Source organism: Rhinoraja longicauda, chromosome 5 (genome assembly GCF_053455715.1).
Source record: "Rhinoraja longicauda isolate Sanriku21f chromosome 5, sRhiLon1.1, whole genome shotgun sequence".
In the NCBI taxonomy this organism is placed as follows: domain Eukaryota; kingdom Metazoa; phylum Chordata; class Chondrichthyes; order Rajiformes; family Arhynchobatidae; genus Rhinoraja; species Rhinoraja longicauda.
In genome coordinates this window covers 78910238-78936156 of record NC_135957.1, presented here as the reverse complement: position 1 = coordinate 78936156, position 25919 = coordinate 78910238, and the positions used below count along the sequence as shown (strand labels likewise).

At 43.9% G+C, this 25919-nt stretch overlaps 1 protein-coding gene across 1 annotated transcript in view; it reads left to right on the top strand.

Moving 5' to 3' along the window:
• sim1a (SIM bHLH transcription factor 1a) overlaps nt 1-25919 on the top strand; it is an 82886-nt gene that overhangs the window by 24104 nt on the left and 32863 nt on the right. Inside the window, exons 6-9 of the mRNA XM_078400249.1 lie at nt 289-488; nt 4458-4564; nt 5641-5788; nt 23383-23548. Coding sequence (XP_078256375.1) covers nt 289-488; nt 4458-4564; nt 5641-5788; nt 23383-23548 — 621 coding nt within the window. The remainder of the gene's footprint in view (nt 1-288; nt 489-4457; nt 4565-5640; nt 5789-23382; nt 23549-25919) is intronic.

Below are 25919 nucleotides of genomic sequence, written 5' to 3'. Positions count from 1 at the left end.
CGTAGTCAGGATCGAACCTGAGTCTCCGGCGTTGCATTCGCTGTAAGGCAGCAACTCTACCGCTGCGCCACCGTGCCGCCCATTATGAACCAGGTGGGCCGAAGGGCCTGTTTCCATGCTGTAACTTTCAATTTAAGGCAGAAACGGGGTCCTGATTGTGGATGATCAGCCATGGTCGTAATGAATGGTGGTGCTGGCTCGAAGGGCCAAATGGCCTCCTCCTGCACCAATTGTCTATTGTCTAATTCAATTCAATTCAATTCAATGGAGTGCATCTATCTCTTGCAGGTCATCCATTGTAGTGGCTATTTAAAGATACGCCAATACAGTCTGGACATGTCGCCTTTCGATGGATGTTATCAAAATGTTGGATTGGTCGCAGTAGGCCATTCACTGCCTCCCAGCGCTGTGACAGAGATTAAACTGCACAGCAATATGTTCATGTTTCGAGCCAGCCTTGACATGAAACTTATATTCCTTGATTCCAGGTAAGGCCATTGTAAGTGACATGTAAATGTTTGACTAAGATGGAGGTCAGTGATGGTCGTTCACCCACTTGTCGTCCACACATAACATTGTCTAAATTGGCACTGCCGTTGGTTTGCAAAGACAGCAGTTTGCTTTTAGAATTGAAATACCAAATAGTGTCAAAATACTGTAAGAGGATCGCAGGTCGACGCGGACTCACTGGGGCGATGGGCCTGTTTCTAAACTAAACTAAACTAAACTAAACTAAATAACTCAGAGGTCAGCACAGTGGCGCAGCAGTAGAGTTGCTGCCTTACAGCGCCAGAGACCCAAGTTAAATTCTGACTACGGGTTTTGTCTGTACAGAGTTTGTACTTTGACCGTGTGGGTTTTCTCTGGGTGCTCCGGTTTCCTCCCACACTTCAAAGATGTACCGATTTGTAGGTTAATTGTCATGGATTTTTCGGTATAGAAAAATTGTAAAATGTCCCTAGGACAATTGTCCCCTGTAGGATAGTGATACTGTATGGGGATAGTTGGTCAGAATGGACTCAGTGGGCTGAAGGGCCTGATTTGGTGCTATACCTCTAAAATCTAAAGTAAAGTCTAAAGCCTAAATCAGCATCTGTGAATGGAGCTGAATTCACCTGTTTCACGTTAGCCTTTGGCTAAACAGCAACACTTATTTAAGGGCCTGTCCCACTTAGGCGATTGTTTTAGGTGACTGCCGGCGACTGTCAAAGTCGTAGCAGATCGCCAAAATTTTCTTTTACCCTACCACAATGACCACGACAATGCCGAGTCAGGTCGCGATTACACCGTCTTCGGAAACATCGCAAAATTCCCGCGCTTATCAATGCTTCTCCGGCGTCCCAATTTTCGCTGAAATCACTGACAAGTCTGTAATTACTTGAGAGTTTTGAAATATAACATCTTGCCAGGGTTACTTGAAAACCAAGCTTCACGGTAACAAGGCATAAACTGGATTGACTTCCAGTTTACTAATAGCAGTATTAAGAAATTTAATTTTTAAACGTGGTTAAATGGATTTTTGTGCGGAGTGTGGGCATTCTTTGAAAATGTACGGGAGATGCATATCTGGTTTCTGGGTTGCATATCTGGGTTGGGAGCCTACTTTAAATGTAATCGCTGATGGTCGTAAACATCGCAAAAATTCCCACGCTTACCTGACCATCAAACTGTCGCCTCCAATCTACCTGTCAAATGTCCTGATGGTAAATAAATTGGTTAAACACAAGTATTTTATGGTATCTTCAAATGGCTTTACTTAATTTAATATTACGTGCTTCTAAATGCATCTAAGACAACCTAACAAACCTGGGGACAGCATGCGACAGCGCCCCCAATAAGCAACGATACCTGGCGACAAGCCAGCTGTCGCCGAGAAATTTCAATCCGGTTGATTTCTCAGCGACGCTCCGTGATCCACTAGGATTCTTTGAAGACTCCTCACGATCATGCCCGCGACACCCCGGCGAACTGTCGGCGACAGCCTAGTCGCCGGCAGTCTCCTTAAAATCGCCTAAGTGTGACAGGGTCTTAAATCAATTAATAGTGTGGAATTCAAGATAATCTTGAAGTTAAAAACAAGATAATGAAGAGACAATGCAATCTTATTTTAAAAAACTCACAGATGGGAGGTTTAAAGAAATATTTCGGAACATACATGAGCTTAAGGTAGAGTCATACAACACAGGAAGAGTTGAGTTGAATTCAGTTTAGTTGAGTTGCGTTTATTGCCACGTGTACAGTAAAAAGCTTCTGTTGCGTGCTAACCAGTCAGCGGTGAGACAATGCATGACTGCAGTTGAGCCATCCGCAGTGTATAGATAAATGATAAAGGGAATAACACGAATAACATTTAGTACAAGATAAAGCCAGTAAGGTCCAATCAAAGGTAGTCCGAAGGTCTCCAATGAGATAGATAGAAGTTCAGCACTGCCCTCCAGCTGATGGTAGGATGGTTCAGTTGTCTGATAACAGCTGATAACGGAAGAGGTCCTTCGGCCCAGCTCGTCCATGCCGAGTTTGATATCCGTGTACACTAGTTCCATTTGCCCACATATTCCTCTAAACCTTCCCTTTATATCCCTGTTCAAATTGAACCGGCATTCCCTGTATGTACCACCCCCCCCCCCCATGTGAAAAGTGGGATAACATCGAACTTGTATGAATGGGTGATGGAGTGATGGATGGTCAACATGGAGTTGGTGGGCCGAAGGGCCTGTTTCCATGCTGTGCCTCTAAACCATCAAGGATAAAGCTGCCTGGCTCATTACAACTCCGTTCACCATCCTAACTAACCTCTCTCTCCCTGGTCAGAGACCGTTCCCTCCGTAACTCCCTGGTCCACTCGTCCCTTCCTCCCCAAACCACCCCAACCCTGGGCACTTTCCCCTGCAATCCGCAGGAGATGCAACATCTGTCCCTTTACCTCCCCACTCAACTCCATCCAAGGACCCAAACAGTCTAGCCCAGCGGTATGAACATTGACTTCTCCAACTTTAGATAGTTCCTCTGTCCCTCTTTTCCCCTCCCCCTTCCCAGTTCTCCCTCTATCTTCCTGTCTTCACCTATATCCTTGCTTTGTCCCGCCCCCCTGACATCAGTCTGAAGAAGGTCTCGACCTGAAACGTCAACCATTCCTTCTCTCCTGAGATGCTGCCTGACCTGCTGAGTTACTCCAGCATTTTGTGAATAAATATCTTTGATTTGTACCAGCATCTGCAGTTATTTTCTTACACATCTCTCTGCATTGGTCATTGTTCTATGCTCCACTTACCTGACTGAAGCCATAACCCTTAATGTAGAAGAAAGGAACTGTAGATGCGAGTTACCAAGAAAAGACACAAAATGCTGGAGTAATGCAATGGGTCAGGCAGCATCCCTGGAGAACATGGATAGATGATGTTCTGTCTGAAGAAGGGTTCCAACCTGAAATGTCACTTATCCTATATATCGGCGATACCAAGCGCAGTCTGGGCAACCATTTCGCGGAACAACTATGCTCAGTCTCTTTCAGCCTACATGATCGCCCAGTTGCCAAATGTTTTAACTCCCCTTCCCACTCCCATATGGGCCTTTCTGTCCTGGGCTTCCTTCCACTGTCAGAGTTAGGCCACATGCAAACTGGAGGAACAGCATCTCATATTTCGCTTGGGCAGCTTACATCCCAGCGAGTATTGATTACTCGAACTTCAAGTATCCATTACATCTCTCTCTGTCCCTCCCCCACCCAGGTCCGCTTGCTTATTTCATCATTGGTATCCCTCCGTTATCACCTCGTCCTTAGCCAACAATGGACCATTGTGGACTCACTCTTCCCGAGTCATCGACGCAGACTCTGCTTAGTTCTGTACCTTCTCATACCTCTAGTTTCCCCCTCCCTGATTCTCAGTCTGATGAAGGGTCTTGACCCGAAAGGCCACCTATTCCTTTTCTCCAGAGATGCTGCCTGACCTGCTGAGTAACTCCAGCATTTTGTGTCTATCTTCGATGTAAACCAGCATCTGCGATTTACTCTTATACATACTTTGTGTCTAGCCTTGATCAATGGTATGGCCCAAAAACCTACCTTGTTCTTGGGATTCTTACCATCCCAAAGGTCTCAAAATGAAAGGGACATTATCCTCATTTAACATCCGTTATCTTCCACTGATTAAGTTTATTCTGGTAATACTGTAGTGCAATGTAGTTGATATAGAGGACTTTGATTGGACTTTACTGGACTTTCATCTTGCACTAAACGTTATTCCTGTTATTCTCTTCGTCGTGTATCTGTACGCTGTGGACGGCTCGATTGCAATCATATATTGCCTTTCGGTTGACTGGTCAGCACACAACAAAAGCTTTTCACTGTACCTCGGTACACGTGACAATAAACTGAACTCAAAATAAAAATCAGTTAACAATGATATCGCATATTCTTCTATATCTACTTCTGCAACGTTTCTGTCTGTCTGATGCAGGGTAGCTGAGCTGACGGGTTATGAACCTCAGGATCTAATAGAAAAAACTCTCTACCATCACGTACATGGGTGTGATACGTTTCATTTGCGCTGTGCCCATCATTTGTGTAAGTACTTTTCCAGATGAAAGAGTATTTTATTTTTGATTATTCTGTAAAGGATAGGGGTTAGACCAGAAGACCATAAGTCATTAGAGCAGAATTAGGCCACTCGGCCTATCGACTACGCCATTCAATCATGGCTGATCTATCTCTCCCTCCCAACCCCATTCTCCTGCCTTCTCCCCATAACCTTTGATGGCCTTACCTAATCAAGTACCTATCAATCTGCTGTCTTGGCAATATCATGGCCTCCACAGGCTTCTGGTGCAATTAATTCCACAGATTCGCCACCCTCCGGAAGAAATTCGCCCTTATCTCCTTTCTAAAGGTACACCCTTTTATTCTGAGGCTGTGCCCTCAGGTCCTAGACTCTCCCGTTTCTGGAATCCCACTGCTGGAATCTTGAAGCATCCTTTCCACTTCCAGTCTATCTAGATCTTTCATTATCCGAAAGGTTTAAATGAGATCCCCCCTCATCCTCCAGCGAGTACAGGTCCAGAGCCATCAAACGCTCCTCATACTTTAACCCAATCACTCCCGGGATCATTCTCATAAACCTCCTCTGGACCCTCTCCAATGGCAGCATACCCTTCCTCAGATATGGGGGCACTAAACTGCCCACAATACTCCAAATAGGCTTCCCTACTTGGTCATAGCTTTGAAACTTCCTTTTTGGCATTACCCTCACTTGAGAATCGGAGGTTGTAGCAATTTTACAAACGCTACAAGGGGAAAAAAATGTAAATCTGCTACTAATGTGCTTCCAATGATGAATGCCAGAAATGGTCAGTGCTCTGGAAGCTAAAACTAAACAGCCTGGAGGCAGAATAATACAAATTGGGCCCAAGTCGTCTGGCCAAGACGCCAAATTACTTTCCTTCTGGAATCAAAATATGATCTCGATTGTTTGAACAGTATAACTTGGGGGAATTATAAATACATTCAAAGTCACTGTTGTAATCCCAGGAACAATATTTATAAACATTAAAACAGAGATGCATTGTGTTCCGAGATTGTGAACGTAATTTTTTAATGCGTTTAGTTAATGGAAAATACTAATCGGCTTTCCTTTCTGTTAACAGTGCTTGTTAAAGGACAGGTAACAACAAAGTATTATCGGTTCCTTGCAAAGCATGGTGGCTGGGTCTGGGTGCAGAGCTACGCAACTATTGTCCATAATAGCAGATCGTCAAGGCCACACTGCATTGTTAGTGTCAACTATGTCCTCACGTGAGTCTCCTGTTACCTTCTCCTTCATTGTCCAAATGCAGGACGCTTTTAGTTCAGTTTAGTTTAGAGATACAGCTCGGAAACAGGCCCTTCGGCCCACCGAATCCACGCCAACCAGCGATCCCCATACACTAACACTATCCTACACACATTAGGGACAATTTACAATTATACCAAGCCAATTTAACGTACAAACCTATACATCTTTAGGGTGCTGGAGGAAACCGGAGGTCTCGGAGAAAACCCACGCGGGTCACGGGGAGAACATACAAACTCCGTACCGACAAGCACCTGTAGTCAGGATCAAACCCAGGTCTCTCTCTGGCACTGTAAGGCAGTAACTCTACCGCTTCGCCTCCACACCGCCCTATGTCAGCCTATTATTTTGCAATAGTTACATATGTCCCAAAGCATTGGGATGCTTTGGAATAACAAGAGCATTATACCACAGTGTGGGGCTGAATTGTGGTTGTCTTTACTTGTCTTTGGCCTTCTCATTCACGTGATCCCACATGGCTATGCAAACCTATCACTCCTACATTCTAAGGACGTGCAGGTTTGTAGGTTAATTGGTTTCGATAAATGGCCCTTAGTTTGTCGGACATAAAACACATGTACAGATGATCGATGGTTGACGTGGATTTGGTGGGCTGATAGACCTGTTTCCACGTTGTATCTTTAAACAAAAAACCTAAAGTGTGTATTTTGTGTAAATTATTTTGTGGCTTTAAGAACACAATGTCTAATAGAGATGGATTTCTCCAAGGCACAATCCTCTGGTAAATTCGGCCACGATCATTTCCAGGTAGTCTGGGGGTCGCGGGTATTCAGTGGCTTCCTTTTAGAGAGTTTAGTTTATTGTCACCTGTACCGAGGTACAGTGAAAAGCTTTTGTTGCTTGCTAACCAGTCAGCGGAAAGAAAATACACGATTACAATCGAGCCATCAACAGGGTACAGATAAAGGGAATAACGTGAATAATAATATGCAAGATAAAGCTAGTATTGTGTGATCAAAGATAGTCCAAGGGTCTTCAATTAGGTAGATAGTAGTTCAGGACTGCTCTCTAGTTGTGGTAGGATGAATCTGGAGGTGTGCGTTTTCACATTTCTATACCTTTTGCCTGATGAGGAGGGGGAGAAGAGGGAGTAGCCAGGGTGTGACTCATCCTTGATTATGCTGCAGGCCTTGCCGAGGCAGCGTGAGGTATAAATGGAGTCAATGAAAGGGAGGTTGGTTTGTGCGATGGTCTGGGCTGCGTCCACCATTCTCGGCAATTTCTCACGGTCCTTTGAATGTTTTTGATTGTTTTATATTTTGTAAAAGACACTCCGAATAATCCGAAAAAGCTCAAATCTTTAATAATTATGTTATTGCATCGTTTCAGAGAAGGTACAAAGAGTGATCCGTCACTGGCTTTGACGTTCCTGTGCCTACACTAGCTGTCAGCAGCAGTGCTAACAGGCAGTACCCTCGAACATCAATGCCACAAGCAATCACAGTGCTTTCAGTTTAGTTTAGTTGATTGTCATGTGTACCGAGGTTCATTGGAAAAGCTTTTGTTGCATGCTATGCGGTCAGGGGTGGCACAGCGGTAGAGTTGCTGCCTTACAGCGAATGCAGCGCCGGAGACTCAGGTTCGATCCTGACTACGGGCGCCGTCTGTACGGAGTTTGTACGTTCTCCCCGTGACCTGCGTGGGTTTTCTCCAAGATCTTCGGTTTCCTCCCACACTCCAAAGACGTACAGGTATGTAGGTTAATTGGCTGGGCAAATGTAAAAATTGTCCCTAGTGGGTGTAGGATAGTGTTAGTGTGCGGGGATCGCTGGGCGGCACGGACCTGGTGGGCCGAAGGGCCTGTTTCTGCGCTGTATCTCTAAATCTAAATCTAAATACATGATTGCACTCGAGCTATTCACAGCGTACAGATACATGATAAGGGAATAACGTTTAGTGCAAGGTAAAGCCAGCAAGGTCAGATCAAAGACTGTCCGAGGGTCACCAATGAGGTAGATTGTAGTTCAGGACTGCTCTCTGGTTGTGGTAGGATGATTCAGTTGCCTGATAACAGCTGGGAAGAAACTGTCCCTGAATCTGGAGGTGTGCGTTTTCACACTTCTATATCTTTTACTCAATGGGAAACACTGCTGTTGTGAAAATATTAAAAACGTTTGGCCAAATGCCATAATTTTACTTTTGACTTTCAGAACATTTATTTTGAAATTGTTCTGTCTGTCTGTCTGTCTGTCTGTCTGTCTGCCTGTCTGCCTGCCTGCCTGCCTGCCTGCCTGCCTGCCTGTCTGCCTGCCTGTCTGCCTGTCTGCCTGTCTGTCTGCCTGTCTGTCTGCCTGCCTGTCTGCCTGTCTGTCTGCCTGTCTGTCTGTCTGTCTGTCTGTCTGCCTGTCTGTCTGTCTGTCTGTCTGTCTGTCTGTCTGTCTGTCTGTCTGTCTGTCTGTCTGTCTGTCTGTCTGTCTGTCTACAAACAATAATAGTACAAAGACAAAAACACTGTTCCCAGGTCTATGCAGTTCAGAGCTTATTTGGAGGTTGTAGTGTTTAAGAGCCAGATGGTTGTACGGAAGAAGCTGCTCCTGAACCTAGACAATCGTTTAGGCTCCTGTGCCTTCTTCCTGATGACAGGAATGGAATGAGAGCGTGGCCAGGGTGGTGTGGGTCTCTGATGATGCTGGCTGCCTTTTTGACGCAGCAACTCCTGTAGTTCCCTTCGACGAGTGGGGAGGTCAGCATTTGTGATGGACTGGGCAGTGTTGACGACTTTTTGCAGTCTTCTTAACCATCTGGTCAGAGAATCTTCCAAGATAACCCACAGCGCCTCCACGGCTCTCACGGATCTATCATTAGGCTCCGCTCATTCATCATGTTATCTTTCATCAATATTATCCAAAAAAAACAGCATGACTTTCATTCAGTCAAGGGCCCGTTTCTATGCTGCATCTTTAAAGTCTAAAGACTAAAGTAAAGTCTGGACTGTATAAACTGTAACGTCTAGGTTCAGGAACAGTTTCTTCCTTACAGCCATTAGGCTATTAAACACTACAACCTCAAAATAAGCTCTGATCATTAACAATTATTGTTATTATTGCACTATTATTGTTTTTTTAATGTGTACGTATGTGTACGTGTGTGTATATATGTATATTATATATATATTTATATATAGTGTGTGTGTATGTGTGTGTTTATGTATATTTTAAATAAATATAAATATATAATATATATATATATATGTATATGTGAGTATAAGAAGATAACTGCAGATGCTGGTACAAATCGAAGGTATTTATTCACAAAATGCTGGAGTAACTCAGCAGGTCAGGCAGCATCTCGGGAGAGAAGGAATTGGTGACGTTTCGGGTCGAGACCCTTCTTCAGAAGGTCTGAAGAAGTGTCTCGACCCGAAACGTCACCCATTCCTTCTCTCCCGAGATGCTGCCTGACCTGCTGAGTTACTCCAGCATTTTGTGAATATGTATATGTGAGTATGTGTATATATATACACACACTGAACTTTTTATTTCCGTTTATTATATTGTTTACAGAGTACTGTGTTTACATATTCTGTTGTGCTGCTACAAGTAAGAATTTCATTGTTCTATCTGGGACAAATGACAATAAAACACTCTTGACTCTTAACAAAAATGGCTTACCCAATCCTGGCTCCAAAGTTACTTGATCAGTTTGCTGACTGCACTATTTTTAAATCTCCCCGCTGTTCCCCTCTACTCCACTCCACTCCACTCCCTTGCTCTGACTCCCTGACATAGACCAGGAAGGGTAATGATGCCAGATTCCTTTTCCTGAAGGACATCTGTGAAACAGATGGATTTTTACAATACTCTGGTGGTATTGTACCTACTGTTACTGAGGTCAGCTTTTGTCCCATTTTTATTTCTCCAGTTTGCTGCATGTCTTCTGAATCTCTCCTGTTTGGTACATAGTACATAGTGCCAACAACATGGAAATGGCTTGGACTCTATTCCTTGGAGTGCAGGAGGATGAGAGGCGATGTCTTGTAAGGGTGTACAAGGGAATGAGAGGAATAGATCGGGTAAAGGCAGTGTATTTTACCAAGAGTAGGTGAATCAAGAACCAGGTGGCATGGGTTTAAGGCGAGAGAGGAAAGATCGTACCTGAGGGGGGTGGGGAGGGGAAGAATTAATAGAAACCTAAGGAGCATCTTGTTTTACACAAAGGGTGGTAGGTATATAGAGGAGGTAGTTGAGGCAGGGACTATTGCAGCGTTTAAGAAACATTTAGATAGCTACATGGGTAGGACAGGTGTAGAGGGAAATGGGCCAAATTCAGGCAGGTGGGACTAGTGTAGATGGGGCACGTTGGTCAGCATGGCAAGTTGGGCTGAAGGTTTACTCCAGCATTTTGTGTCTATCTTCAGTGTAAACCAGCATCTGTAGTTCCTTCCTACACGGGTTGATATTTTTGTTGGTGCTGGAAGAAACCAGAAATTTGAGAAATTATAAAATGAGAAACAAGTGAGAAAGTGGGGTAACATAGTTTAGTTTGGTTTTGTTTAGAGATACAGCGCAGAAAAAGGCCTTTCGGCCTACCGAGTCCACGCCGACCAGCAATCACCACACACTAACACAATCCTACACACACACAAGGGACAATTTACAATTTTTACCAAACTCAATTAACTGCAAACCTGTACGTCTTTGGAGTGTGAAAGGAAACTACAGCACTCGGAGAAAACCTATGTGAGCACAGGAAGAACGTATAAACTCCTGACAGACAGTACCCATAGTCAGGATAGAATTAGTTTAGTTTGGTTTATTTTAGTTTATTGTCACATGTTCTGAGGTACAACATTAAGCTTTTGTTGCGTGCTAACCAGTCAGCAGAAAGACAATACGTGATTACAATCGAGCAATTTATAGTATATAGATATACTATAATAACATTTAGTGGGAGGTAAAGTCAGTGACGTCTGATCAAGTAAAGTCCGAGGATCACCAAAGAGGTAGATAGTAGTTCAGCATTGCTCTCTGGTTGTGGTAGGATGATTCAGTTGCCTGATTACAGCTGGGAAGAAACTGTCCCTGAATCTGGAGGTGTGCGTTTTCACACTTCTGTACCTTTTGCCTGATGGGAAAGGGGAGAAGAGGGAGTGGCCAGGTTGTGACTCGTCCTTGATTATGCTGCTGGCCTTGCCGAGGCAGCGTGAGGTATAAATGGAGTCAGTAGAAGGGAGGTTGGTTTGTGTGATGGTCTGGGCTGCGTCCACAATTCGCTAATATCTTGCGGTCTTGGATGGAGCTGTTACCAAAATGAGTGATGCATCCTGATAAAATGCTTTCTACGTCGCATCTGTAGTGTGAATGGATGACTGATGGTCTGCATGGACTTGCTGGGCAGAAGGGCCAGTTTCCATGCCATATCTCTCAAATCTAAAGTGAACTAAACTAGAAGCAAGGGCAGAACAAATAGAAGTTGGCTGAGCCATTCAATCCTTCCTGCCTGTTCCAGCTCTTTGAAAGATGTATCAGATTAGTACAATTAGAGTGATACACTGTGGAAACAGGCCCTTTGGCCCAACTTGCCCACACCGGCCAACATGTCCCATCGACACTAGTCCAACCTGCCCGCGTTTGGTCCATATCCCTCCAAACCTGTCCTATCCATGTACCTATCTAACTGTTTCTTAAATGATGGGATAGTCCCTGTCTTAATTACCTCCTCTGGCAGCTTGTTCCATACACCCACTACCCTTTGTGTGAAAAAGTTACCCCTCAGATTCCGATTAAATCTTTTCCCCTTCACCTTGAATCTATGTCCTCTGGTCCTCGATTCCCCTTCTCTGGGCAAGAGACTGTGCATCTACCCGATCTATTCCTCTCAAAATTTTGTACACCTCTATAAGATCCCCCCTCATCCTTCTGCGCTCCATGGAATAGAGACCTAGCCTGCTCAACCTCTCCCTATAGCTCACACCCTATACAATACAATACAATATATCTTTATTGTCATTGTACAGGGGTACAACGAGATTGGGAATGCGCCTCCCATATGATGCAATAATTTAATTAGCTAGTCAGTGTTAATTTAAACAACCCAATGAAACAAATTGGAACATTTTTAAAACAGAATAAAGTGCAAGTATCACTGTGCGATGTGACCATCCGGCTCAGCAAGACCGGTTCATAGCAGCTATGGCCCTGGGGATGAAGCTGTTCCTGAGTCTGGAGGTGCGGGCGTAGAAGGCCTTGTATCATCTGCCCGATGGCAGTCTAGTCTAGTCTAGTCTCGTCTAGTCCTGGCAACATCCCCGTAAATCTTTTCTGAACCCTTTCAAGCTTGACAATATCTTTCCTATAACATGGTGCCCAGAACTGAACCCGATATTCTGAATGCGGTCCCACCAACGTCTTATACAACTGCAACATGACCTCCCAACTTCTATAATTCTTGTGCTCTTTCCCATAACCCTCTGACATTGCACCCTTCGATAGTAATTTAATTTTCTATTCCTCCATCTGGATTTTTGAATTTCCTTTCCTTCCATTTGCGCTCTTCATTATCAATGAACCTGTTGGCCCTTCCTCCCTCAGTTCTCTAGATTTGCTTCCCAAACATGAAGTTCTGCCCCCGCAATACAAATGAACGAAATTGGCCCTTTAACCCTGTTGGTTCGGCCTGGTTTTGCAACGGCAGCATTGATGTGAATCATTGTTAGCTTCTCATTTCTACCCTTGTTCCCAAGGCAGCGTTTGTTAAACGGTGCTCGTGGAAGTAAGGTACGTTCTGCTCGAAACTAAATAGATTTTTGTTTAAGAAACAGGCGGTGCTCCCATAAGTGTGATTCCACCAGCAATTATGGAACTGAATCCCTGAACCCATCCCATGACCGTGAAAATATTCTTAAAGTAGTCTCGTTTATTATTGTCACGTGTACCGAGGTACAGTGAAAAGCTTTTGTTTGACCGCTATCCAGTCAAAGCAAAGACTATACATGATTACAATCTAGCCATCCACAGTGTGCAGATAAATGATATAGAATACAGTTCCAGGATAGCAGGTACCGATAGAGGATAAAGTATTTTGTAGTAGCAAATCAAAAGCATAATAGATTTTCAGTTTAGTTTAGTTTAGTTTAGTTTAGAGATACAGCACAGATACGGGCTCTTCGGCCCACCGAGTCCGGCCCGACCAGCGATCACCCCGTACACTAACACTGGCCTACATTCTTGGGACAATTTACAATCTTTACCAAAGACAATTAACCTGCAAACCTGTATATCTTTGGAGTGTGGGTGGAAACTGGAACATCTGGGGAAAACCCACGCGGTCACGGGGAGAACGTGCAAACTCTGTAAAGACAGCAACCGATATAAATAATAATAACAATATAAATAACCTAAATGGGTGGAGCGGCTGCCTCAGTGCTGGAGACCCAGGTTTGATCCTGACCTCGGGTGCTGCCTGTGCGTGGAGTTTGCACGTTCTCCCTGTGAGCTCGTGGGTTTCCTCGGGGTTCTCCAGTTTCCTCCTACATCCCATAGACGTGCGGGTTTGCAGGTTAATTGACCTCTGCAAAAATGCCTCGAGTGTGTGTCGAGAGTGGGTGAGAAATTGGGATAACGTAGAATGGATGATCGATGGTCGGCGTGGACTTGATGGATCGGAGGGCCTGTTTCCATGCTGAATCTCTAAACTAAACTAACACAATCAATAACATGTAGTATAAGAAAATAACTGCAGATGCTGGTACAAATCGAAGGTATTTATTCACAAAATGCTGGAGTAACTCAGCAGGTCCGGCAGCATCTCGGGAGAGAAGGAATGGGTGACGTTTCGGGTCGAGACCCTTCTTCAGTCTGAAGAAGGGTCTCGTCCCGAAACGTCACCCATTGCTTCTCTCCCGAGATGCTGCCGGACCTGCTGAGTTACTCCAGCGTTTTGTGAATAAATACAATCAATAACATAACTTGTCCTACCCATTCTCCAGGCTTCTCACTCAAATGACGGAGCTTCCAATCCCGTCCCACTTCCGGTTGTCATGGGTTGAGAGATGTGATTTCCCCAGCTTAATACTGAGCATTCCCAACAAGGCTGGTTTATCCCTTTGGACTCCATTTAGAGTCCACACTGGAGCAGAGTGACTGGTCTATTGGCCTCTGCCATTCAGCATGTCCTAAATTTATAGTGGGGGATCATGTAATCGTGTACATGGGGGGATCCTGGAACCACAGGCTTGGTCAGTGTGGTTCATTATGCAGCTCACTGAAAAGAAAAATTATATGCAAATTACAAATTAAATATGAATGATGTATGTTTCCCACAAAGTATGGTAAGTGTATGGAATGAGCTGCCAGAGGAGGTGGTTGAGGCAGGGACCATCCCAACGTTTAAGAAACAATTAGGTGTGGCAGCGGTAGAGTTGCTGCCTTAGAGCGCCAGAGACCCAGGTTCGATCACGTGCTGCCTGTACGGAGCTTTTAACGTTCCCTCTGTGACCGCGTGGGTTTTCTCCGGGTGCTCCGGTTTCCCCCCACACTCCAAAGATGTACAGGTTTTTATGTTTATTAATTGGCCTCATTAAAATTGTAAATTAACCCTAGTATGTGTAAGATAGCGTTAGTGTACAGGGATCACTGGTCGGCGCGGACTCGGTGGGCTGAAGCGCCTGTTTCCACGCTGTTTCTCTAAACTAAACTAAACCAAAGGTACATGGATAGGACAGGTTTAGAGGGATTTGGGCCAAACGCAGGTAGGTGGACTAGTGTAGATGGGACATGTTGGTCAGTGTGGGCAAGTTAGACCAAAGGGCCAGTTTCCACGCTGTATGACTCAATGACTGTAAATAGACACAAAATGCTGGAGTAACTCATTACAATGGCATCTCTGAAATGCATGGTTGTATTTAACCTTTATTAGTTAAACCTGTACTAATCCATTTTGAGCGATTGTAACTGTGGTAGCTGCATAAGTCTCATATTAAAATGTTTAAGAACTCTGCTAATTATTACTCAGCTCATTCTGGCTGAATGAAAGCACCTTTTCAGAAATTATTCAAAGAAAATTATGAAGCTATATTACATAAGTACAGTCATGTAGGAAAATAACTGCAGATGCTGGTACAAATCGAAGGTATCACAAAATGCTGGAGTAACTCAGTGGGTCAGGCAGCATCTCAGGAGAAAAGGAATGGGTGACGTTTTTGGTCTAGACCCTTCTTCAGACTGATGTCAGGGGAGGGGGAGGGACAAAGATAGGATGTAGTTGGAGACAGGAAGACAGATTTCTTTCATCTGAAAATCTTTGTACCACAGTTCATAAGTTAATAAGTGATAGGAGCAGAATTAGGCCATTTGGCTCATCAAGTCTACTCCGCCATTCAATCATGGCTGATCTAACTCAGCTGGACAGGCAGCATCTCTGGCTCAGAAGGAATGGGTGACGTTTCGGGTCAAGACCCCTCTTCAGTCTATAACTCTGTATATTGGTTTATTGTTTGAGGTGGTCAGCTTTGTGCACAAAACTGCTCGTGGAGGGCATTTCAGCAACTACCTTCCTCCAGCAGTGAAGTGTTACATTACCGAGAGTCGTTCCTTTCACACGAACGTCTTGCATGAGTCAGACTTGGAATAATGGAGTTAAATAAGCACTCATTCCAGAACTGGCAATCACTGATCTGAAAATACATGTTTAGTCAAGCACTAGTGTAATAGTAGCTTAAACAGATTAGGGAAAATAAATGTAAATAATGTGCATGCCACAGAAATGACATGTCCAAGGAAAACAAATGAACTACACAGGAGCCATAAGCGAACTTTTAATTATTAACCACACACACAGACACACACACACACAGACACAGACACACACACACACACACACACACACACACACAAACACACAGAAAAACTGGAACCCCTGTTCTGGAATTTCTTTTCTTTTGTTTATTGACCGGTTCAGTTAAACAAGCCCATTGATTTGCCTGCTTTTGTGATTTAATCGTGGCTCTGTAAAATGTCTATTTATTTTCCATTAGCAGATTGGCTTTAGCGATGACTTAGGAACGATTACATGGCAGCAAAGTTCCTCTCTCAGCTTGTCTGGAATTCTCTTGGTGCAGGAAATTGATGTGCATGTCCGATTGTGTGTGAATCACATTCCCCATCTGTCTGGGAACCTCCTTTTCCTCAGCCTCCTCACTGAGCACTTATGTTCAAGTGATGAGAGTTTGTCCACACTTCTGTACTCACTGGAGTTTAGAAGGATGAGGGGGAACATCATTGAAACGTACCGAATATTTTTTTAGTTTAGAGATACAGCGCGGAAACAGGCCCTTTCGGCCCACCGGGTCCGCGCCGACCAGCGATCCCCGCACATTAACACTATCCTATACCCACTAGGGACAATTTTTACATTTACCAAGCCAATTAACCTACATACCTGTATGTCTTTGGAGTGTGGGAGGAAACCGAAGATCTCAGAGAAAACCCATGCAGGTCACGGGGAGAACGTACAAACTCCATACAGACAGCACCCGTAGTCGGGATCGAACCCGGTTGCTGCATTCGCTGTAAGGCAGCAACTCTACGGCTGCACCACCGGGCTGCCCTGTGAAAGGCCTGGATAGAGTGGATGTGGAGAGGATGTTTAAACTAGTGGGAGAGTCTAGGACCAGAGGCCATAGCCCCAACATTAAAGGACGTACCTTTAGAAAGGAGATGAGATGGAATTTCTTCAGTCAGAGGGTGGTGAATCTGTTGAATTCATTGCCAAGGACGACTGTGGAGGCCAAGTCAATGGATATTTTTAAGGCGGAGATTGACAGATTTGTGATTAGTGCGGTTGTCAGGGGTTATGGGGAGAAGGCCGGAGAATGGGGTTGGTGGAAAAGATAGATCAGCCATGATTGAATTGCAGAGTAGACTTGATGGGCCGAATGGCCATATTCTTCTCCTAGAACTCATAAACTTATGAAGCTCCACTATGGCCTAATAGAACTGGCTGATAACCATTTTAACTCCCCTTCCCATTACTACGACCTTTTTGTCCTGGGCCACCTCCATTGTTAAAGTGAATTGGAGGAACAACACCTCATATTTCGCTAGTGCAGCGTACAGTGCTACAGTATGAATATTAAATTCTGACATTTTAAAACACTTTTACAAACACTCCCCCCACCCCCTCCCCCTCCCCTCTCTTCCCTCTATCCCCCATCCCTTGTCCCACTTCCTCTATTCCTCTATTAAAAGCCAGTTAACCAGTTGCACTGTTGGCAATGATGTAACTCTCTTGGTCCCTAGCCAGCAATCAGCCTATCAATGAACCTCCCTGGCAGAGATTATCTGTTGCCGGCCCTGATTTGTCCTGGTCTTTTCTTGCTTCCAATCCCCACCACGTAATCAGTCTGAAGAAGGGTCCCGACCCGAAATGTCACCTATTCATGTTCTCCAGAGAATGCTGCCTGACCCGCTGAGTTAATCCAGCATTTTGTGTCTTCTTTTTCCTTACATTAGTGTGCAAGTCAGCTCGACTTATTTCTGAAATAAGTACGCAAAACACAAGACTCAGTTAAATCTTTTACTGAAACACTGGTTTCCCCAAAGTTAGCTTCCACATCAGTTCTCTTTTCACGTTTACATTGGTAGTCGGACACTTCTACCATGGATAAACAGAGAAAAATGAGTTACTTATATAGTATCTATCATTTCTCTTTCAAGCAATGAGTGCCTTTGAAGTGCAGTGCCTGTTGTAATGTAATGGTCACACTGAGACAGGAGTGGCTTAAGATAATGCTGCAAATGTTACAAAGTGGCATATTATTTCCAAACCAGTGTTATTAGTTTCAGTATCTATGTTCTATACCCAATTATTTAACATTTTAGTTTATACCTTTTGGAAATAATAATTATGTAAGTTGTTCTTTAAAGTGTTAACAGAAAAGAGACTCATCTTTAGTCATCGCCATCATAACAAGAGGAGTTGAGTATAGGAGCAAAGAGGTCCTTCTGCAGTTGTACAGGGCCCTAGTGAGACCGCACCTGGAGTACTGTGTGCAGTTTTGGTCTCCAAATTTGAGGAAGGATATTCTTGCTATTGAGGGCATGCAGCGTAGGTTTACTAGGTTAATTCCCGGAATGGCGGGACTGTCATATATTGAAAGACTGGAACGACTAGGCTTGTATACACTGGAATTTAGAAGGATGAGAGGGGATCTTATCGAAACGTATAAGATTATTAAGGGGTTGGACACGTTAGAGGCAGGAAACATGTTCCCAATGTTGGGGGAGTCCAGAACCAGGGGCCACAGTTTAAGAATAAGGGGTAGGCCATTTAGAACTGAGATGAGGAAAAGCTTTTTCAGTCAGAGAGTTGTGAATCTGTGGAATTCTCATCCTCAGAAGGCAGTGGAGGCCAATTCTCTGAATGCATTCAAGAGAGAGCTAGATAGAGCTCTTAAGGATAGCAGAGTCAGGGGGTATGGGGAGAAGGCAGGAACAGGGTACTGATTGAAAATGATCAGCCATGACCACATTGAATGGCGGTACTGGCTCAAAGGGCTGAATGGCCTCCTCCTGCACCTATTGTCTATTGTCTATTGTCTAAGTGGCTTTATGAGTATCGGTCTTGTTACTTCCCTCTTGACACTTGGTTATGTTGAATTAACTAGAGCCAATGACGAGAGATGAGTACAATTAGTGGCCAAGTTTCTCTTAAGTGAACCGAAATGGGTGAACATAGTGGCGCAGCGATAGAATTTCTGTCTTACGGCACCAGAACCTCACGTTCAATCTTGACTATGGATGCTGCCTGTACGAAGTTTGTACGTTCTCCCCGTGGGTTTTCTCCGGGTGCCCCTGTTTTCCTCCCACATTCCAAAGTCGTACAAGTTTGCCGATTAATCGGCTTCTGTAAAATTGTCCCTAATGTGTAGGGCAGTGGGTGATCACTGGTCGACGCGGACTCGGTGGGCCAACAGCTCTGTTTCTGCACTGTATCTCTGAGCCTGGTCCATGCTGTGTCTCTAGACCACACTAAACTAAACCCAATCATCTAAACTCAATTCGACTAAACTCAACTAAACATCAAAGGCTTCGAGGAAAAGGCAAGAGAATGAGGTTGAGAGGGAAAAATAAATCAGCCATGATTGGATGGTGGAGTACTCGATGGATTGAATGGCGGAGTAAACTCGATGGGCTGAATGGCCTAATTATGATCTAATGCCTTAGGGTCATAAGGAAATTGTCAATGGTTACTCCTTTTCATTGGAGAATCTGTTTAAGGTAATGTAGAATGAAGTGTGTATGAAAGGGATGATAATATTTACCATGGCATCTGTGAAATGCATGGTTGTAGTGAACCTTTTTTTGTTAAACCTGTACTAATCTGCTTTGAGCGATTGTAACTGTGGTAGATGCATACGCCTCGTGATAAAACGTCTAATTAATTGTTACTTAGTTAATCTGTTAATCATTACTCAGCTCATTCTGGCTGAATGTAAGCACACTTTGAGAAATTATTCAAAGAGAATTATAATAATAATAATAATAATGTATTTTATTTATATAGCGCTTTTCATATACTCAAAGACGCTTTACAGAGATTTAGAGAACATAGGGAAATTAATAAATAGATAAATAAGTAAATAAATAAACGAACAGAGAAAGGAGACAGAAGGTGAGGTGACCTTCAGTGGTTGAAGGCAGTACTGAACAGGTGAGACTTCAGTGAAGTTTTGAATGTGGTGAGTGTGGAGGAGTCTCTAACGTTTTGGGGTAGTGAGTTCCATAGGGTGGGAGCAGCGATGGAGAAAGCCCTGTCCCCCCAGGATCTGAGTTTGGTCCGGATGTGGGGGGATAGGAGATTGGCAGCAGCAGAGCGGAGGGTGCAGGTGGGAGTGTGCCTGTGGAGGAGGTCGGTCAGGTAGGATGGGGCCAGGTTATGGAGGGCTTTGTAGGTTATGAGGAGGATTTTGTACTGGATTCTCTGGGGGATGGGTAGCCAGTGGAGTTTATAAAGGACGGGGGTGATATGGTCACGGATCGGGGTGAAGCTATATCATACAGTACAGTACAGATTTCTTCAATCTGAAAACTTTTGTTCCAAAATTCATTTAACCAATCAAAATATTGTACCTAAAACAGACTATATAAACTTAATACGTTATGCAACAATGTTAAAGGATATTTGGAAATGATATATGCGGTGCTGGCTCAAAGGGCCAAATGGCCTCCTCCTGCACCTATTTTCCATGAAAGGATCAATACTGATCTGGGCAGGTGACAATTTGGGTTGGGAACCTTCTGAAAAGAGACTCGACCCAAAATGTCACCTATCCACGTTCTCCAGGGATGCTCTCTGGCCCGCCGAGTTACTCCCACACTTTGTGTCTGTTGTTTTGTAAATCTGCATCTGCAGTTCTTTGTTTCTTCATCAATACTGACCTGCTGGACTGATTGATCTGCATCCATGTTGCACATTTGATGTTATCTTCCATGAGCCTTCAATATTTTATTCTTGAAGTGAATATTGTACTTTAATATGGCTCACATAATGGGATTGAATGCAGATTACCTGGCTTCCTGTGTTAGCTATGTCACTGAAAGGAAGCATGCAGGTACAGCAGGCAGTGAAGAAAGCGAATGGAATGTTGGCCTTCATAACAAGACGAGTTGAGTATAGGAGCAAAGAGGTCCTTCTGCAGTTGTACAGGGCCCTAGTGAGACCGCACCTGGAGTACTGTGTGCAGTTTTGGTCTCCAAATTTGAGGAAGGATATTCTTGCTATTGAGGGCGTGCAGCGTAGGTTTACTAGGTTAATTCCCGGAATGGCGGGTCTGTCATATGTTGAAAGACTGGAGCGACTAGGCTTGTATACACTGGAATTTAGAAGGATGAGAGGAGATCTTTTCGAAACGTATAAGATTATTAAGGGGTTGGACACATTAGAGGCAGGAAACATGTTCCCAATGTTGGGGGAGTCCAGAACAAGAGGCCACAGTTTAAGAATAAGGGGTAGGCCATTTAGAACTGAGATGAGGAAAAACGTTTTCAGTGAGAGAGTTGTGAATCTGTGGAATTCTCTGCCTCAGAAGGCAGTGGAGACCAATTCTCTGAATGCATTCAAGAGAGAGCTAGATAGAGCTCTTATGGATAGTGGAGTCAGGGGGTATGGGGAGAAGGCAGGAACGGGGTACTAATTGAGAATGATCAGCCATGATCACATTGAATGGTGGTGCTGGCTCGAAGCGCCGAATGGCCTCCTCCTGCACCTATTGTCTATTGTCTATTGTCTATAAGGCTGCCTCAATTAATCCATTTGGAAAGGATAAATCTAAAGGAGTAGCTGATCATGCTTTGCCAATTAAAGAAAGTGGAGAAGAGATGTGATGGGAGCAGAATGAGAGTTTAGTTTAGTTTAGAGATACTAACCAGGCCCTTCGGCCCACCAAGTCCATGCCAACCATTGATCACCATACACTAACACTATCCTACACACCGGGGATGATTTATAGTTTTACCAAGCCAATTAACCTACAAACCTGTACGTCTTTGGAGTGTGGAGCGAAATCGGAGCACTGGGAGAAAACCCACGCAGATCATGGGGTGAACATGCACAGCTCCTCACAGCATCCTCGTGGGTGCTGCCTGTGTGGAGTTTGCATGTTCTCCATTTGACCATGTAGGATTCCTCTGGCTGCTCCTGTTTCCTCCCATATTTCAAAGCAATACGGGCTTGTAGGTTAATAGGCCTCTGTCAATTGCCCCAGGTGTGTAGGGAGTAGATGGGAAAGTGGGACAACGTAGAACTAGTGTGAACGGGTGATCAATAGTCGGCGTGGACTCGGTGGGCTGAAGGGCTTGTTTCCGTGCAGTATCTCTAAACTAAACAACACTAAACTAAGTATGATAATGACAGGATAATCTAATTCAACCATGAGAAATCATCTAATAAATAGTCCATGATGCATACTCCTGCAATCCAGTGCAGCAATCATAGTCATGAATTTTGCAAGCCTCTGAGCACTTTCACTGAAAATTGGAGGTGTTGACAACTGAGCCATGTCTGAAATGGATAAGAATAACACTACGGTGCAAAATGCTTTTGAGACTTCATTGTCCACTGTACTTATGTTATAGTAGATCGGTGTGGATCATTATTTATCCAGAGAGTGGTCGGGCTGGGAAATCCACGAGCCCAAATAGTAAAACACAAAGTTCTGGGGGAATGTCATTGTACAAGGCATCGGTGAAGCCACATCTTGTGTATTGTGTTCAGCTTTGGTCACCCTGGTTTAGATAAGATGTCGTTAAGCTGGTAAGGGAGCAGAGAATGTATAGGAAGGAACTGCAGATGCTTGTTTACACCAAAGATAGACACAAAATGCTGGAGTAACTCAGCCGGACAGGCAGCATCTCAGGACTGAAGGAATGGGTGACGTTTCGGGTCGAGACCCTTCTTCAGACTGCTGAGATGGTGCCTGTCCCGCTGAGTTACTCCGGCATTTTGTGTCTACCTTTAAGGGAGCAGAGAAGATTTACGAGGATGTTGACAGGGTTCGAAGGACTGAGCCACAGGGATAGATTGAACAATCTAGGACCTTATTGCTTGGAGTGCAGGAGGATGAGGGGGTGATCTTACAGAGGTGGAAAACGATCATGAGAAAAAGAAATGCACAGAATCTTATACTGTACAATCAAGAACCAGATTTAAGGTGAGGTTTAAGGTGAGGGGGAAAGATTTAATACGAATCTGAGGGGCAACCTTTTTGCACAAAGGGTTGTAGATATATGGAACGAGCTGCTGGAGGAGGTGAAGTAAGTGCTATCAAAACGTTTACAAAACATTTGAACAGGTACATGGATAGGATAGGTTTAGAGGAACATGGGCCAAATGCAGGCAGGTGGGATTAGAGTAAATGGGACATGTTGGTTGGTGTGGGCAAGTTGAGCTGAAGGTTCTGTTTCCACACTGTATCACTCTTTGACCATAAATGCATTCAGTGTAAAGCTAAGCAACTTCATGACATGGCCCCATACTGTGTTGTTTCACTCTGTGACATTAAGTGGTGGGCAAACAAAAATAATAAATACCAATCGGGTTAAATAAAATAGGTTAAGATTATTCACCTGGAGTATAAATAGAGGCATTGGTTGTGAATGTTTGGTGAATCTGCAGTTGTTCAATCACCTTGGAGCAGCAGTGAGATTTTTGGTAGGTTGGGTTTTATTATTGGGTAGATTGTACATGCACCACACTTTACTTTTTAACTGTGCCTTTTAAGTCTACACTCATAGGGCTGATGGCAAGGAGATGGCCAATTGATTAAGCTATGGGGAGAAGGAAGGAGAATGGGGTTGAGATAGCAGATCAGCCATGATTTGAATGGCGGAGTAGACTTGATGGGCCGAATGGCCTAATTACTAGAACTTATGAACTTGTAAACTTAACGATGCAATATAAACGACCATAAGATTGTTTGGACATAATGTTACGAGAAGTGTTCAGAAATGTGTTTGTACGTTTATGTATGTGTGAGTGTAAATGCACATGCGTGATTTACACATTGAACCTGAAAGGATATGCGGTTTGATGCTTTCAGGGATGCAGAATACAAGGGGTTAAAACTCTCGCTGGATCAAGTAACAGCAACAAAACCATCGTTTCCATACTCAAGCTCAACCCCGACCGTCACTGACTCCAGAAAGGCAGCCAAATCCCGTCTTGGCCAAACAAAATCCAAATCAAGGACGTCACCATATCCACAGGTAAACCACTCCAGATATTATCTTTAATCTCATTGATCAACAAGACTGTGGTTCAGGCATAGTGGTTAGTGGGACTCAGGTTAGTGGGACTCAGCGAATGGTATGTTAGCATTCATAGCAAGAGGATTTGAGTATAGGAGCAGGGAGGTTCTGCTGCAGTTGTACAGGGCCTTGGTGAGACCACACCTGGAGTATTGTGTACAGTTTTGGTCTCCTAATCTGAGGAAAGACATTCTAGCCTTAGAGGGAGTACAGAGAAGGTTCACCAGATTGATCCCTGGGATGGCAGGACTTTCATATGAAGAAAGACTGGATAGACTAGGCTTATACTCGCTGGAATTTAGAAGACTGAGGGGGGATCTTATAGAAACATATAAAATTCTTAAGGGGTTGGAGAGGCTAGATGCGGGAAGATTGTTCCCGATGTTGGGGAAGTCCAGAACCAGGGGTCACAGCTTAAGGATAAGGGGGAAGTCTTTTAGGACCAAGATGAGAAAACATTTCTTCACACAGATAGTGGTGAGTCTGTGGAATTCTCTGCCACAGAAGGTAGTTGAGGCCAGTTCATTAGCTATATTTAAGAGGGAGTTAGATGTGGCCCTTGTGGCTAAAGGGATCAGGGGGTATGGAGAGAAGGCAGGTACAGGTTACTGAGCCTACTCCTGCACCTATTTTCTATGTTTCTATGTTTGAGCTTGGCTCGTGTGGAAATTTCCCCAAATTGTTTACAACAGCAGCAGAGTTGGGATTGTTTAATTTAGTTTAGTTTAGTTTATTATTGTCACGTGTATTGAGGTAGATCATAAGATCATAAGTGATAGGAATAGAATTAGGCCATTCGGGCCATCAAGTCTACTCCGTTGTTCAATCATGGCTGATCTATCTCTCCCTCCTAACCCCATTCTCCTGCCCTCTCCCCATAACCCCTGACACCCGTACTAATCAAGAACAGTGAATCAAGGTACAGTGAAAAGCTTTTGTTTGGAATAAATCAGTGTATACTTCTTCCTACTCCTTTTGGAACATATAAGATTTAATTTGTGTTGTTTATGAGAACTTATTCATTGAGTTGTGTATAGGTTTATCGTTCATGTCATTTTATCGTTATTTTGTTTGGTTTTTATCTTTTTTTGTTTTACATGTTCGAAATAAAATATAAACAACACCAACAACAACAGATATCAGTCCTTAGTCTACTGTTGGTTATTATTCATATAATATTTTTTTATATTAACGATTTAGATGAGTTTATCGGCCACATAGTTAGTAAGTTTGCGGATGACACTAAAATTTGAGATATAGTGGAGAATGATTACAATTGGATCAGTAAACTGGTCCAATGGGCCAAGGAATGGCAGATAATGTATAATTCAGATAAATGTGAAGTGTTGCAATTTGGTAAGAAAAAACAGGGCAGAAATAACATAGTAAATGGTGGAGCCCTTGGGAGAGTTGCAGAACAGAGAGACCTAAAGGTGGTCACGGTGGCGCAGCGGTAGAGTTGCTGCCTTACAGCGAATGCAGCGCCAGACACCCTGGTTCGATCCCGACTACGGGTGCTGTCTGTACGGAGTATGCACGTTCTCCACCTTGACCTGCGTGGGTTTTCTCCGAGATCTTCGGTTTCCCCGCACACTCCAAAGACGTGCAGGTTTGTAGGTTAATTGGCTTGGTATAAATGTATAAACACCTAGTGGGTGTGGAATGGTGTTAATGCGCGGGGATCGCTGTTCGGCGCAGACCCAGAGGGCTGAAGGGACTATTTCTGTGCGGTATCTTTAAACTAAACTAAACTAAACTAAACCAAACCTAGGGGTACAGGTTGATAGCTCCATGAACACGACAATAAAGGTGGACAGGGTGGTGAAGAAGTTATTTGGCAGGCTGGCCTTCATCAGTCAGAGTGTTGAGTACAGGAGCAAAAAACAAAATGCTGGGGTAACTCAGCAAGCCAGGCAGCATTTGCGGATTGAATGGACAGACGGTTTTATTTTTAGAAGGTTTCTCGTTTAAAACCTTAATTTTTTCATAAATCGTGGAACATTCGGTATCCAAGCCTGTATCCAACATTCACAACAGCATGTTCTGCTTTGAAGGAGCCCATATAACAGGTAATGCATCACAATGGTGAAATAATTATTTTGTTATGATATGGTTCGTAGTTTCCAAAGTTCAGTTTAGTTTATTGTCACGTGTACCGACCGAAGCACAGTGAAAAGCTTTTGTTGTGTGCTAACCAGTCAGAGGAAAGGTAATACGTGATTATAATCAAGCATAGGTGCATGATAAGGGAATAACGTTTAGTGCAAGGTAAAGCTAGTGAAGTCCAATCAAAGATAGTCCGAGGGTCGCCCATGAGGCAGATAGTAGT